General features: G+C 43.4%; 1 protein-coding gene across 1 annotated transcript in view; it reads right to left on the bottom strand.

Moving 5' to 3' along the window:
- The window catches only part of RHOBTB3 (Rho related BTB domain containing 3), a 74025-nt gene that overhangs the window by 15635 nt on the left and 41206 nt on the right, over positions 1 to 17184 (bottom strand). The window contains exons 8-10 of the mRNA XM_006169853.1: positions 13533 to 13653; positions 4796 to 4969; positions 290 to 456 (exon numbers count right to left, since the gene is read on the bottom strand). Coding sequence (XP_006169915.1) covers positions 290 to 456; positions 4796 to 4969; positions 13533 to 13653 — 462 coding nt within the window. The remainder of the gene's footprint in view (positions 1 to 289; positions 457 to 4795; positions 4970 to 13532; positions 13654 to 17184) is intronic.

The following is a 17184-nucleotide window of genomic DNA, read 5'->3' as shown; positions in this document are numbered from 1 at the left end:
ATAAATATATATACTATACATTTATATATATTTATAAGTAACATATTAAATAATAAATATATATTCATTATATATAGTACACATTTATTATATATCTACATATGTGTGTGTATATACTTGTATATATTACATACTTATATTTATATATTTACTATAGTAAATAAGAATATATAAAATAATAAATGTGTACTTATTATATTGCACATTTACTGTGGATCGCTATATAGATGTGTGTACACACACACACGCACACGCACACACACACCACCCGCTACGCAGGCCCAGTCACCTTGGCCTTCTTGAGCAGGTCGACGATGTCGAGGTTCATGGAGGCCAGTTCCCTGCTGGGCATGCTCTGCAGCTGTGTGATGATGGACAGCTCACAGATGTGCTGCAGCCGGGACACCTGGTACATCTCCGCACAGATCAGGAGACACATGGCCTGGAAAATGCCAGCTGATGAGGAAGGGAAGGAGAGAAAATGGGCCATGAAACCATCTCTTTTATGACCTAAAAGAACACACACGCATGCCACAAAAACCAAAACCATGCTGACCATATCATCCAGTACAGGACAGAATGCTTAGAAAACCGTCTTGAGGGAGTCGGCATGCTAAGCTATTACTCTTCTTTTTTCTTTTTTTTGCTAGAGGGTGCATGAGCTCACCAGAGAGATGCAGAAAGACAGTGAGGAGGAGAAGAGAGCACTCCACCGGGGGTACTGATCAAGTCACAGTCTACTCTCCCTCTCTCCCTCCCTCTCTCTCCCTCTCTCTCTCTCTCTCTCCTCTCTCCCTCCTCTCTCTCTCTCTCTCTCCCCTTTCGCACAGGCACCTGGGGATTTCTCAAGCTGCTGGATCTGGAACTCGAACCATATGGTGAGCCATGTGGGATCGGCCACCTTACCTATCACGCCATGGAAGGGGCTCTATCCTTTTTAAAAAATCTTTGTCAGAAGGTACGTGTGCTCAGCAGAGTGAGATAGAGAGAGGGAAAGGGAGAAAGTACCCCCTCCCCAGGAATGGCCACACCATTTGTCCCTCCTTTGGGGATTTTGAGCACACATATTCAACATGTTTTTCAAGCTGCCAGGTCTCGGACTGCAGTTGGCCATGTGGTAAAAGCTGCCCTATGCACCAGGCCACAGGTTGGCCCAATTACTCTTTTAAAATAAGAATCTATTGGGACCAGCAGTTGGCGTAATGGCTATGTCGCTGGACTCCCATGTAGTCAACTGCAGTTCGAGTCCCGGACCTCGTGGCTTAAACTCACGCCGGGTGCGTGTGTGTGTGTGCCCAAGATCCTGAGAGGAGAATGGAGGAGAAGGAATTGCAGCATGGCCATCCATGGGGGGTGACTTCTTGCTTTCTGTTTCTCTCTTTTTGGCAAGCGCATGTGCCCTATAGCAAAAACCTCTCCAAATAAATAAGTAAATAAGAAGAATTGATTTAAACTTTCACCTTCAGAAATCAATCTATTATTTTTTATTTTATTTTTCCCACAGGGCATGTGCTCTCAACAGAGACAGACAGAGTGAAAGTGAGAAATCACTCCCCGGGGGAGAGGGCTGCAATCTTCTCTCCATTCTCCTCCTGGGATTTTGGGCACCCTCCTCCTCCCCCCCCCATACACACACACCCTGTATAATTTTCAAACCACGGCCAGCCATGGGGAAAATATAGCACCTTAACTACCATGCCACCTGCTGGTCCCTGAGTTTAACTTTTTGATTATTTATTTTGACTTATTTTCCCCCATACTTTCCATCGATTTTTAAAGTATCTTTTCCTATAGTTATTATTATTTTCCTATACAAACCAATGCTTTCATTTCTCATCAATTAAAAATGATAAGCCAGGAGTCCTTCTCTGAGGCTGAGTAAGGGAAATTACATATAATATTCTGCTTGTTCCCTGGGTTGTAAACTCAGAATCACGCAGTTTTCATTTTTAAAAGTACAGTGCCTTGGGAACAGCAGTTAACGTAATGGCTATGTCGCTGAACTCCCATGTAGCCGACCACGGTTCAAGTCTCGGACCTGGTGGCTTAAACTCACGCTGGATGCGTGTGCGTGCGTGCCCAAGATCCCGAGAGGAGAATGGAGGAGAAGGGATTGCAGTGTGGCCATCCCCCCTGGGGGGTGATTTCTCGCTTTCTGTCTCTCTGTCTCTCTCTGTCTTTCTGGAGAGCGCACGCGTCGCATAACAAAAACCTACCCCCCCCAAAAAAAAAGTTCAGTGCCTTTTTTTTAATCCTTGTTGTTTCTAAATTGACAAAAGTTAAAAAGCCCATCTATGTAATTAAAGGTTTGCATTTTATCATTTTATACTTGATGTACAAGCACTTGTGCCATAGCCAAGACCTCCATCCTGCACATCAGGAAGCTTTCCAGCAGCCACCTGCAACACCTGCCTGCGAACAGATGCCCCTCCTGGCAAACCCCAGCAGTGCCCAGCTCTCTGTCCCATTTGCTTGTGTAAATGCTATTGGATAGCTAAACCAAGTCCTTTTTATGGCATATGGAAAATGGAGAGGATTTATAATGATATTGGATTGTCGGAAAAGCCATGACATGACTATGTAAAAATGTGCATGACTTTTCCGACAACCTAATAAAAAACGAATATTTCTGTTACCCCCTTTTCAAAAGTAACATTCATTCCTGGTCACTCTCTTCTCCTTTAATCTTTTGTCACCTGAGAAAATGTATGCTAAATAGTGTGCTCATGGGACAAAGGGTATGTGGCCAGTGTTAACTGTGACTTCTTAAAGTTATCTCTATTCCTTCTCCCCTGAAAAAGATAAGCTAGGACCAGCCTCGTGGCCTGGTGGTTAAGACAAGTTGGATCCCGCATGGCCAACTACGTGGTTTGTATCTTGGCCCTGGCTGCTTCAAAAACACACCGTGCGTGCGTGCACACGCCAAATCCTAACAGGATGGGCAGAGAAGAGACTGCAGCAGGACCATACTCCACTGCGGGTGCTCTCTCTCTTTTCAGTGAGCACATGTGTCATCTTGCAAATTAAAAAAGGAGAAAAAAAAAAAAGATAAGTCAGTCTTAAACACTGACAGTGACAACTATATCTGGCTCTGAAATACTCCACAGTCAGCTACAAGACTAGAATTAATTCAATTAAAGAAGGAATTTTCTGTTTGGTACTCTCTAAAACCTTTTGCTAGTAAGCTCATACACTGTTTAAACCTTATTTCAATGAGAAACACAGGAAATCTTCCCGGTCTAAAAATGAAAGCAGGGAACCTGAAGCGAGGTATGGTCTGCAGTGTGTATTTTCTTTTTGTATCTGCTGGCATGTACGAGCGTGTCTCAGGCTCCTGGACGAAGATACAGTAGACTTAGTCGTGTTTGTGGTGGGCGCCATCTGGTGGCCAAAGAGTGAGGACGACTCAGAGGGGGCTCCAGGACTGCATCCCAGGGCTGCAGGCCCACTGAGGGTTTCCAGTATTTCTCCAAGATGCACCCAGCTAGAGGAAGCCAGCACCATTTGTTCCGAATTGTAGCTGCCACAGAGGGCTGGTTTCTGGTCAAAGGTAGCCCTTGGTGTGTGAAATCCGGGAGCCCACTGGGCATTCTGAACATCACAGGAAAAGTTCTCTGAGAAATCAGCTTTAGGAGAGACGGACTGCAGCAGGAGTCAGAAGGAGGCCTTTAAAACTCCTATCTTCAGGTTGGTCCCATAGCCTAGCGGCTGAGGGAAGTCAAGCACAGTCTGAATCCTGGCCCTAGCGACTTGGAGGACAGGCTGGGTGCATGTACGTGTGTGCCCCAAAGTCTCAATGCAATGGAGAAATGGAGGAGAAGGGACCGTGAGGTGACCACACTGAGGTGCTCTTCGCCTTCTCCCTCCCTCTCTCTGGTGAGTGCATGTACCCTCTGGCAACTTAAAGAATCCCACATCTCGGGACCAGCAGTTAGCGTAATGGCTATGTCGCTGGACTCCCACGTAGTCGACCGTAGTTTGCGTCCCGGACCCAGTGGCTTAAAACTCACGCCGGGCGCGTGTGCGTGCATGCCTCAGATCCCGAGAGCAGAATGGAGAAGGGATTGCGGTGTGGCCATCCCCCCTGCAAGGGTGATTTTTCGCTTTCTGTCTCTCTGTCTCAGTCTGTCTGGCGAGCACACGAGCCATATAGCGAAAATCTCTCCCCCTCGCCGAAAAAAAAAAAAAAAGAAAAAGAAAGAATCCCACATCTTCTGGACCAGAAAGAAGACTAAAGGAATCTCAGGATATTGACAGTCCTGACAGTCCTTAAAAGTGTCTTGGACAGACCTTACATGACAAAGCAGGTGCTAAACTCTCTTGGAAAAGAGACAAAGTGCATTCCACCCCATTCTCCAAAAGGAGAGTGGCTGCTGGTGCCCACAGGAGACACCTCCTGTTCCGGCAGTACTCCCTGCTGGTGTGGGCAGCACACCTGCGCTGAGCCAGGGTCTGAGAGCACACAGGTGGCACCCAGACACTGCTCTTCCGCTTGAACAGGCTGAAAGTTTGTTGTGGTCCCAGCACCACTCCAACCACTGAGCACATTCTGTGACATCAGCTCTAACAAACCTTAAAAGAAAACCGAGTTCCCAGAAAGCAGTTTATCCAAACAGGTGATAAGGAGGGAATTGTGAGTGCCAAAAGATCTTCAAAAAGTTCATGGAAATGCACATTATGAAAAAAAAAAAATGCATGGTTCTCAAAATGGTCTGCACCAAACCAACCCCATGCTTAATTCATTTCCCCATGAACTGTGAAGTCCTGCATATTATCTGGCATTGCTACTGCTTACCTGGGCAGCAGGAGTCTGTGTACAGGTATTCTAAAAAAGACAAGAAGGTCTCTTTGGAAACACCATACACGGGAATCAGGACACTCTTGGCTTCCATGTAATTGCCATTAAACATGGCTGCCATCACCTCACAGCGGGCCACCAGGATAGCCCTGTGGGCTGGCACCGTCGTACCTGCAAGTCCAAAAGGGCAACAGTAAGATACACAGCAGAGGCACGTTCTAGCATTTCCCCTGCTGAGCGTGGTACTCCATCACGCACGGCTAATCTGATAGGTGGAAACCAGATTGGGGGATGCTACTGAGCACGAATCCAGAGACGTCTTCGTTTTAAACCGAACAATGAAGATAGGCAAACGTGGACTTTGCAACCCACAATTTGTAAGCTAGGCACCTATTTTTTACTTAGTTTGTATTTCCCGAAGACACAAACACTAAATGAGAAATTATGCTTCATGTTTTTATAAGAGAAGAGCTGTCCTTTCCAGTTGGCTTCAGAAAACCCCACCCCTGCCTCTGCACCTCCCTTCTTGGCCAAACTCAGAACAGTCTTGGCCAGGCTTCCTGTTCTCAGAGCAGGAAAGTAGGCAGTAAACCGTGAGCAGTCGACATGACACAGCAGGGGTGACAAGAGAATCTCTCATGGTGCAAGGACAGCACTGCAGACTCGTGAAAACCCTGGTCCCTGCTGTCCCCCAGCCTGCCACCTCCCCCGGGAGCTGCTCCTTGCCACATGGACCATGCGTGCGTCGGGAGAGGTAGAGATACTTGGAACTGTAGAGCCCCCTCGGCCCATGCCTCATTAGACTGCAGTGCCTCTCCAGGGACAACTTGCCAAACCCTCCAGTCATTATCTCCCACACAAAAGCAGTGCCTGACGGGCCCAGGTGGCCCAGGGCTCACGGGGAGGTGAGATAGCCCACCTCCCACCACGTCAGGAAGCCATGAACCCACACTGCAGCCTCCGGTTCAGCCTGAGTCAGCTCACAGATCACAGAGCACCTGCCATGGACCACACATCGTGTTTGGGACTGAAGATACAAAGACCAAGAAGACAAAGCCACCCCTGCTCTGGAGCAGAGAGGTCTTCAGTGTGGGAGAAGACAATACCGCGAGTGTGAGTGACAGCTCTAGGAGCTGAACCACTCTGCTCCAAGAAGTCAGTTTACCTACGCATTCCTCAAGTCTCATAGTTATCACAGGGGCATAGGAAAAGACTTCAAAACTTTAATGGAAAAACAGAACCAAAGCACGAGTTTATTTAGCTGAAAAAAAATTGAAATCTACACACAGCTTTTTTTTTATAATATGCATTTTCCATGAGCTTTTTGAGAACCTCCTTGTACTCTTTGCTAAAAGAGTTACAATTATCGAGTTCTCCAGAACTTGTGACTTTTCAATTCAAGCAAAAAAAAAAATCTCCTGACTCAGGGAAAAAAAGAAAAGAGCAAAGAGCTTCATTTATACCCAAGGGCTTTCTCCAAAGCCAATAATCCTTCAGGATTCACATCAACACCTGCCAGGGCCAGCTCCGAGTCCACCTCTCAGCACTGACTAGCCAAACCTCCCCCAGGAGCAAGGAGGCACCTTTGGGGAGCCCTCCTACCTGGTCAACACACACATGCCCAGAGGCTTCTCCCCGCGTTCCTATCCCTCTCTTTGCCTCAATGTGACACTGTCCATCAACTGAAAATGACCCATTCCACAGCAGACGCATGATGATTATACATATGTGTATGTGTGTGTATATCCATAGTATATATACATACACACATTTGTATCTATCTATCATCTATCTATATTTGTTTAAGCTAAGTGTTTTCACTGGAGAGAAAGAAAGAGAGGGAAAGTGAGAAAGCACCTCCCAGGAGGGATGGCCATGCCACAATCTCTTCTTCTCCAGTCTCCTCTCAGGATTTTGAGCACAAATGTTCACATGCCCAGTATGTTTTTTTTTTGTTGTTGTTTTTGTTTTTTTGCTATAGGGCACGTGTGATCGCCAGAAAGACAGAGAGACAGAAAACGAGAAATCACCCCCCAGGGGGGATGGCCATGCTGCAATCCCTTCTCCTCCATTCTCCTCTCGGGATCTTGGGCACCCACACACACACACATGCCTGGAGTGAGTTTAAGCCACCGGGTCCAGGACTTGAACCACGGTCGACTACATGGGAGTTCAGTTACATAGCCATTACGCTAACTGCTGGTTCCTGCCCGGTATGTTTTTCAAGCTGCTGGTTCTGTACTCAAAGTGCATGGTGGGCCGTGTGAAATCCAGGCCTTAATCACCAAGCCACTTGCTGGCCCATCCTGGATATGAGCAACTGGCAAAGGATTTATAACAGATCATGAGATTCGATTATAATTTTAAGGTTTTAAAATGTAAAGATAAACAGGTCATCATTTTTTAAAAAAGAAAAAGACAAGAAGAAAAATCAGAAGCACAGTTCAAATGAACTATTGAATCATCGAAAAAGTCACGTCGCATTTTTTTATGTTTCTCTATGCAAAAATGTATCATGACTTTTCTGAACTATCACTCGGTTTAAGCAGAGGGATTGAAGGTTAACCAAAAATACCAAGTGGATATCAGATGAGGGTGGAACCTTGAAATCTGAACAGGAATTTTCCATTGATTATGTGGTTACAACAGAGTTGGGGAAACCAACCACAAAACACTTGATGTCTTAAAAGCATTTTTAAGCCAATTGAAGCTTGGAATTCAGTTTGGAAAACCATTTTATTTCCAGTTACGAAACATCAACTTCCGTTTGTGATCTGTTCCAATTACTGCTTTCGGGTTATAAACGGTTCTGTTGTGAACATGTACTACAATACAATAGTCACAGTTTTAAACAATACACATAAAAATATGCAAATAGACGAACATAATGAGTTTTTCCTGTACTAACCACCAATGGGATACAGATGATGAATCACTTAGGCAAAAAACACATCAATTTTCTAGTGAAAAGATAAACATGTCTTTTGAAAATGTCAAGGCCAAACTCTCTTTGGGTTCATTTAATGTTGGCTTAAAGAAATTTCTATAGAAAAGAACCATAAGAGAGAAACAAAATGAAAAGGCCCAAGGTTCCTAGATACTTCATATGACTACCAGAGATTTCTGTATTTACCATATACTAAAATAAAATATTACATCTGTTACAGCTTCTTTATACTAGGTTACTCAGGTTTCAAAAGTACAATTTTTTAGATTAGTTTTTTTTTCCTGGAAAAAAAAAGGTTATCTTTTTAGCTCAAGAGAAATCTACAAGCTGTACTACATCCTAAAGTGGATTATTTCACAAATGTGAATCTTAGGAAACGTATGTTTTCCATTATAAGTATTTTAGGTAAAGTATATAGACAAAAAGTCTTCGGTTTACCTGAAGACTTCGCTATTTATTTATTTATTTATTTATTTATTTTTATAGTTGGGGCCAGCAAGTGGTGTGGTAGTTAAGGCACTGGACTCCCACATGGATGACCACGGTTGGAGTCCTAGACCTGGTGGCTTGCTTTCTTACTTTCTCTCTCTGGTGAGCACAAATTTAAAAATAAAAATAAATAACAAATACATTAAATAAAATAATTCTTTAAAACAACAATTTTTCATAGTTAAGATTTGACACTGTTCGTGGGCATGGTATAGTACACACCTATGAGCCCAGCTACTGGGAAGACTGAGGTAGGAGAATCACAAGCTGGAGGCCAGCCTAGGTAACCTAGCAAGGCCCTGTCTCTTAACAAGATTTGAGCACCATGGTAGTTAAGGTACTGGATCCCACATGGCTGAATCCATGGTTCAAGTCCCAGACCTGGTAACTTGGAAAACACATTGAGTGTGTGCGTTATGTGCCCAAAATTCCAAAAGGAGGAAAGATGGAGAAAAACAAATTGTACTATGACCATTCTCCATGGGGTGGGAGGGAGGTGGTGCTTCCTCACTTCCTCTTTCTCTTTTTCTTTCCACCTCTCTCTGGTGAGTGCCTATACCTCTGACAAAATTAAAACTACAAGGAGACTTCAGGAATACCAATACCAAAGTACACTTTTGTTCCAAGACTTGAGCTCCACATATGATTTCTAGTTGGGCTGCTGCCAGTGTCAGTGCTATTATTATATTATACTACATTAACAATAATTAATACAGGAAGTCTCAATACTTGAAGGTCCCCAGTCTCGAAACAGATTTGGCTTTTGATCTACACAATCTGGGCTCTTTGATTCCAGATTAAAATACTACAAACACACAGTCACTTAATAATATATATGGGGGCTTACAGATGTTCATATCCTTTGACTAACTGACCCTAGTTCAAGTCTCAGCATGAGAGGCTTGAAAAATACACTCAATACATGGGCATGAATACTCCAAATCCCAACAGGATAGAGAAATGGAGAAGAGATTGCAGCACGATCATACCCCATTGGGAGGTGTTTTCTCCCTCTCCCTTAAAGAAAAAGGAGGAGGAGGAGGAACAGAAGTAGGAGGAGAAAGGAAGAAGAATCTAATTCAAAGAAGTATTTCTAATGTCAGAGTGAGATATTTATACTAAATCTTCAATGCAGCTATTATTTCTCATAGCAAAATGTAGGAAATATCTAAACTTATGCCTGCAGTAAAAAAAGGATATTGCCATGTAATGATACTAAAAAAAATTTTTTTTTTGGGGGGGAGAGGTTTTCACTATAGGGAGTGTGTGCGCTCGCCAAACAGACAGAGACATAGAGACAGAAAGCGAGAAATCATCCCCCAGAGGGGATGGTCACACTGCAATCCCTTCTCCTCCACTCTCCTCTCGGGATCTTGGGCACGCACGCACACGCGCCCGGCATGAGTTTTAAGCCACCAGGTCCAGGTAGCGAACCACGGTTGACCACGTGGGAGTCCAGCGACATAGCCATTACGCTAACTGCTGATTCCCATGATACTAAAAGTGTTAAACGAAGTTTTTAATACTATGCAAAATGTTTATGACACAAGTTCAAAAATAAAGGGTATACAGTTGGATAAACAGTAATTATTACCTAGCCTCCTTTTTTAAAGAAAAAAATGACTAGAGGGAAACATGCCAAAACCAAAGCAATTTGCACTGGGGAGTAGGAATATGGATGATATTGAAAAAAATCTTGGCCTATTATCCGACAACCTACATGTTCACCTATAACATCTTTGTACTCACCACCTACTCGTCTCATTTTCTAAAGATAACCACTGCACATAACATGGCATATATTCTTCCAGACCCTTTTTTACATTTTTCTGAACAAAATAAGCCTATTTTCTCTAAATGGAATCGTCCAACACACATTACAATTTAGCTATAATAATCACCTATGACTTTCATAGACAGATAAAAAGCCACAAATTTCTTCGCCAATAAATACTGCACTATTTGTCACTCAAGGAGACGAATTGGCTCAGTGGTTCTCGAAGTCCTTGGTCTCTTTCCTCATTTAGAATGCCCTGGTTTTTCTACTTCTCCCTATACATTTTGGAGGAAGTCCAGAAGTGCATCAGAGAACTGGCCCTGGTAAATTAAGCTTGCTGCCAGAGTGACCCTGCTGAGGTGAATTTAAACATCCCTCACTCGATTCAGTGAGACATTGGACAGGCGTTTTAACACAGGAAAGGAGCAAGAATCACTCAGATTCATCCAACTGGATTCGAACCGTGCAGTCAGCCATGTGGGATCCAGCCACCTTAACTTCCACGCCACCTGCTGGCCCAGTATAGCATATATTTTCAAGTGCTGCATATTCCTTTTGAATATCTTTTTTGGTAAGTTACATTAATATAATGTAGGGGGCTAATGCCTTCTACGCTAATTAGAAGCAGGTGTTAATGTATGCTATGCAAATTATTAGCAAATTTGATACCTATATTATAGCACAACGAAAAGGCAGGGATAGATTACATGGGGCTACTCATTCATATTCAATTTACTTAAGAAAAGTTGCTCTCAAAATGTATGACAATGGGACCAGCAGATGGCGTAATGGTTACGTCACTGGACTTTCACATGGCCAAAGGTTTGAGTCCTGGACCCAGAGGCTTGAAACTCATGCAGGGTGTATGTGTGCGTGTGTGTCCAAAATCCTAAGAGGAGATTGAAGGAGAAGGAATTGTGATATGGCTGTCCCCCTAGGGAGTGATTTCTCACTTTCTGTCTCTGTATCTCCAATGCACACATGCCTTGTGGTTAGAAATCTCTCTCAAAAGAAAAAAAAAAGAAAAGAAAAAAGAAAAAGATAATAGAAATGTGTGACAAAATGAACATCCACGCAGAGACACAGACCCTCTCTCACCCTTCAAGTTTATAACTATGCAAAGTCTATTTGAAGAGCATTCATGTTGTAATGATTGATCCCCAAGTCTGGGATCATTCATCTCAATAGCAATCGTCATTTGCTAACATCAAGTCACTGTTCACTGTTCCCAACGTAGGGGACACAGTGATGTCCCAAAATAGATCCTGTCTTGGTGCTCATTTTAAATTCATGAGACCAGGAGCTATGGCTTCTCTCCCACAGCCGAACTTCCTAAACACGCACGCAAAGGCTGAAATCAGTCATTTGGACACTAACCCAAGACTCTGCCTCTAAGTGGGTGGCTGTTTGGAAACACCGAGCACTCAAGTTAGGAGACCTAGGTAAAAGGAGACAGCAGACGAGAACGTGATCATGAAGAAGTGACACATCACCAACTCTCCTGTGCCCGATCACCCATTACCAGTTGAGCAAGAGACTGGTCAGCCCAGGCCACGGACCCAGCAGCTGAGCATGACCCGGGGAGGTCTGAGGTGCTCGTCCCACCAGGCCAAACACTGTACTCCGTGATCAGGATTCACTGGGGACTGGAGGAAACATGGGACTGCTCTGCTGTAGTAACCTTCAGACCACCAGTTCTTCCCGATGTGAAAAGCGGCACCCTAGACAGCGGTACAGCCTCTGGAAGGGCTAGCCCCCACGCCTCACACCTTTTGTGAGTCCCATCGGCCCTAAATAGTGGCTAAAGAGGAGCCCTCAGTGCCCCCAGGGAGTCACTGCACGTGTCTCGCGGCATGTCACCGTCGGGACACAGGACGTGTTATTCCATCTTTCTAAACTGGACATGTGAAAAAAATCACTTTTAGAAAGGTAGAAAAACTTCTGAATTTACCAATCACATTTCCTCTCCACAATGTATGCAGTCTTTTCGGTGGGATCTGAAGTGTCTTAGACCATCTGCACAAACTTATCTCTCCCTCTGTTCCTTTCGTACAGAACATACCAAGCATTTTTAGTAAATGCCTTCATCAACAGGGATTTTTCTTCTAGAAGGTAATGAGGGAATTTCAGAATCACTTGGGGCTTTATTCCCAACAAGACTAGTTCTACTTATAATGAATAATTTATGAAAGCTGGCTTTAGAACAACTTTGTATTTTTATTTTAGCAACTAATAAATCGAGGTGCAATAGTATTTAGGGACTTAATTGAGTCAGTTTCAGTTCTCTCTAAAATGATGAAAGGGTTATATAAAATATAAGGCCTTTTTTCAACTTATTTTTTCCCAATCATTTTTGACATAGCCCAAGGTCACTGGGAATGTCCCATTTTCAGTGTCCGAAGCTCACATGGCACCCCGAGCTGACAGGACCTTGTGGGAAGATACTTTGGAAAGTTTCCAATTCACTGTCTTGGCAAGAGCTCAAAGTTAAACGCATAATGAATCTTTCTTGGAGAAAGATCATCTGTAAAAGGAAATGACTCTGTTAGCTACCACATTTCTACCATAAAATCAAAACGCTATCTCCCTCTTAGTAATAGCCCCTCTAAAGCTGTACTTCATTCATTTGGAAACACCTCTTTCTCTTCTTGCATGATTGAAGGAATTGGACAACTTATTGTTCAGGTTATGCTTTCCGTCTACCAATGTGACAAAATGATCTGAGTGAGTAATCAATGATGGGCCTTAAAACAGCTCACCTTCATTAAAACTAGGGAGCACTGGGGTCCAGCAGTTAGCGTAATGGCTATGTCGCTGGACTCCCACGTAGTCGACCACAGTTCGCATCCTGGACCTGATGGCTTAAACTCACGACGGGCGCGTGTGCATGCATGCCCAAGATCCCGCGGAGAGAATGGAGGAGAAGGGAGAAGGGATTGTGGCGTGGCCATCCCCCCGGGGGGGGATTTCTCACTTTCTGTCTCTCTATCTCTGACTGGTGAGCGCATGCGCCCTCCAGAAAAAAAAGTAAAATAAAATCTCAGGTGCCCTGGTGACAACAATGTCCAGAACACAGTAAGGAATAACTAGAGCAGTCCCTGGTGGTGCCTGATGTTGGCCAGACATGACCTTCAACTCATGGTTCATTTTTCTTCAAATAAAAATAAAAGAAGCTAGAAGTAATATTTTTAAAAGGGCTGATTTCAGATCCATCCAACTTAAAGAAACAAAGAAACAAAAATATATAATGACATGTTACAGAACACTCATTCCTTGCTGGTCTCTTAAAGTTAATGAAGCTTATGGTAGGGGAGAAGATATTTTTAAAAATATAAATGTATTTTCTCATTTTAATAAAATACTTCATTTCCTGGGAGAACTTTGTTGATGTTCAGGTGGCCTTTATCTACATCCTGTAACAGAGGACGGTCATTCCTTCACCCCAAGCAGTTAAAGCTGAAATAGAAAGTGAGGGAAAACAGTACAAATGAATAATGAACTTAATAAAAGTTGAACCATACCTTGTATTTCAAAGACAACATCAGCAAGCATTGGTTTATTAAGGAAAAACTTGAGAGAAGTGTTATAAAACCACAGAGGTTTTCGGGATTGATAGGTTTTGTAGTTCCTTAGGCAATTAATCTACAAGGAAAAACAGAGACAGAAGGGAAGAGACTGTTCAATGCGCTTTGTGATATAATTACGATGATTTCAATGTAATACAAACGGGCCGACTTGAGAATTTGGACACCATGTAAATGACTAAAAAATAGTCATTACCTTCTCTGTGGCCTCTCTGACAGTAGCTTTCAAGGGAACTTACCTGGAGAACTACAGCTGGTCCCTGTCCATGAGGAATACTACACACACAGCCTACAGGGTGGGAAAGGAACTGGCTGAGTGAAAACTCAACTCCACGACTAAGCCCCTGTGAGTCGTTGAGAAACAGACAACAGGAGTCCAACCTCCTATGAACGCCTAGACGAGCAGGTGTATAGATACAACCTAAGCTGTTAATTAAGAAAAGTTCATAGAGGGACCAGCAGATGGCATCATGGTTACAGCACTGGACTCACACGTGGTCAGCTGCAGTTTGAGTCCTGGACCTGGCAGCTTCACATTCATGTTGGGCATGTGTGCCTGCTTGCCCAAAATCCTAAGAGGAGAATGGAGGAGAAGGGATTGTGGCGTGGCTATACCTGCTGGGGGGTGATTTCTTGCTTCTAGTCTCTCTGGTTAGCACATGTGCCCTACAGCAAAAATCTCTCTCTAAAACAACAAAAAGTCCATAGAGGGCCAGTAGGTGGTGCAGTGGTTAGGGCGCTGGACTTCCACATGACTGACCATGATCTGAGTCCTAGACCTAGTGGCTTGCTTTCTCATTTTTTCTCTTTGTGTTTTTCTCTCTGGTGACAGCACGAGCCCTGTGACAAATTAAAAAATTATAATAACGATAAATAAAATTAAATCATTTTTTAAAAAATCCACAGAAAAAACTTTGTTACTATGGAAAATACACTTTGCCGTACTACACCAAGTCCTTCTACCGCTTACTAGTTCAATATTTTCTCCTACAGGGATGAGCACTAAACATGCGTGGGTGATGAATGAGTTCTTCTCCACCTTAATATCCAATCTTACAACCTTAAATGTCTTCTCTATCCATAGCAGAAACGACTGAACTCAATCTATAAGAAGTCATCCTGAGCCAGTAGGTGGTGGGGTGATTAAGGAGGCTGGATCCTACATGGCTGACTGGGCAGTTAGAATCCTGGACCCTGAGGCTTGGAAAAAATATGCCAGGTGCATGTGTGCCCAAAATCCTCAGAGGAGACTGGAAGAGCAGGGACTGCAGTGTGGCCATTCCCCCTGGGGGTGATATCTCTCTCTCTCTCTCCCAAGTACACACACAATAGCCAAAAAAGAAAAAAAGAAAAGAAAAAAGTTGTCTTTATATTTATAAGAGATGAACAAAATAAGTCTAAATGACATTTACAGATAGAACTACCCAAACAAAGAAGAAATAACATAATTTTCAATACCAGGAATCCCCAGGGCTGCAGTCCTGTCTAAAGTCTATATTGTGTTACTATAACCCCTCCGTTGGCAGGATTAGTTACTAGTTTTATTAAAATATTATACTTTACTCATTCCTGGTGGCTCTGCTCACTTCCCCTGCCAAATCTCAGGACCTCAGGGCTTTCCAGAACCCTGACCCTCTGGTTGGTGAGGAAACTCAGAAAGCCCACTGCTAAGAAATAATCAAACGTACAGCTTCAGCAGTAAGAATGAAGCCCAGTCATGGTGGCACAGGTGGGGATGCTGCTGTGTAATGATGGAGACCATGTGAGAGGGCTCTGGGTTCACATCCTGGGTCTGCCTCAACACGATCAGAGTGCCTGTAATCCTGGCCGGCTGGGGCTGGGAGAGGATCGTGGCACAGAGACACTGGAGAGAGTGCATGCATGCACATGTGTACACCTTCTTCTCTCTTTCAGGAAATAAGTAAAATTTGGGGAAAACAATAGAACAATACCTGCCTTTAATTTTAGATTCATGTTCCTATGGTGGGAAGTTTACAATCTTTGGTGAGGGGGAAAATGATATTATCCTACCTCACAAAGAAGAAGAAAACATACTCCAGAAGGGTACCCGTGAGCATGACAGAGAGAAAAAGCAGGATCACAGAGATCCTGGTCCTATAAAACACACCCCCCAAATCCCACAACACACACCGAAGGAACTGGGGGACAGGATCCAAGTGACTGTCACACAAAGCATCACAGAGCTGAAGAGCCAGCCAGGGCTGGAGAAATCCTCCCCCTTGTCCCTCATTTGACAGAAAGCCCTGCCGTACTCTAAGGCACAAGGATGAGTTCTGGAAGCTTCACAGCTTAAATCTACCTCGCCCAATGGGTTATACATTGCCACATCATGCCCAAAGAGAGGGAGTGACCCTTCCCCGAGAGAGCACAGGGGGAAAGGGTGGAAGAGCTCTTCTCCTCTCCTGTGCACAGGAGGGAATTCGGTTCAATGCCATGGAGTCATAGAGCCTCCGACCTCCCCATCCCCAGGCAAGGATTCATTTTATGCTCAGTTCTCCAGGGCATGTGCTCAGAATTGGACCAAGGATAGGTGCAGGTTCAGAACAGAAGGTAGCTTCTGCCCTTGCCATTCTTACAAAGCTTAGAAATTTGTATATCAGGACCAGCAGATGACATAATGGTTACGTTACTGGATTCCCATGTAGTCAACCACGGTTTGAGTCCCAGACTTGGAGGCATGGTGCATGTGCATGCATGTCCAAAATCCTGAGAGGAGAATGGAAGGAAAGGGATTGTGGCATAGCCAACCCCCCAGGGGAAGATTTCTTGCTTTTTCTCTTTCTCTCTCTCTGGTAAAAATCATTTGGATGTCATGAATGTTACATAGATGCATATTATGTATGATTATGTGCATGTATGTATACACAGAGAGAATATAAACAGATTCTATTGTTACTTTTGCCATGAATTTTTAAAAATAATGGAAGGGCAGAAGTCTAAAGAGAACACAGATATACCTGGTGTATATTTTCATGGTTCCTAAATGATTTAAAGACCTAGATTAATTATTTCAAAAACAAAATGCAGGTATGTGCACATTTTTACAAAAGAATTATTTAGCTGAATTTGACTGCAAGAGAGCGCCCATCTGGCCGTATTCCTGTTAAACTGTACGGCATCTGTACACCCGTTTCAAGGTGCTTTTAAGTGAAAAAAGAGCATGACCCTTAATCCCATGTTACTTTGTTTAAAACAAACAAACAAAAAAGTGAACGATTCTCTCAATTAAACAACAGTCAGGGGACTTCATTAAAAGGCAGTAGAGTCTTTGTTTTTTAAAATATTAACTTTAAAATGTTAATAACTTGGGGGCCAGCAGGTGGTGTGGTGGATAAGGGTGCTAGATTCCCACATGGCCAACCATGGTTCAAGTCCTGGACCTGGTGGCTTGCTTTCTCACTTTCCCTTTCTCTCTCTCTCTCTCTCTCTCTCGTCAAATAAAAAAAAAAATATCAATAACAAATGGAAATAAATAAATAAATAATTCTTTAAAAAAATCTTTAAAAAAATGTTAATAACTTGGGCTGTAGAACCGACATCATCTGTATAAAAAATCAGAAGAGTAACA

Source organism: Tupaia chinensis, unplaced genomic scaffold (genome assembly GCF_000334495.1).
Source record: "Tupaia chinensis unplaced genomic scaffold, TupChi_1.0 Scaffold147554_1, whole genome shotgun sequence".
Taxonomy (NCBI): domain Eukaryota; kingdom Metazoa; phylum Chordata; class Mammalia; order Scandentia; family Tupaiidae; genus Tupaia; species Tupaia belangeri.
Note: the sequence above shows the minus strand (reverse complement) of the source record. Positions and strands in the feature narration are given on the sequence as shown.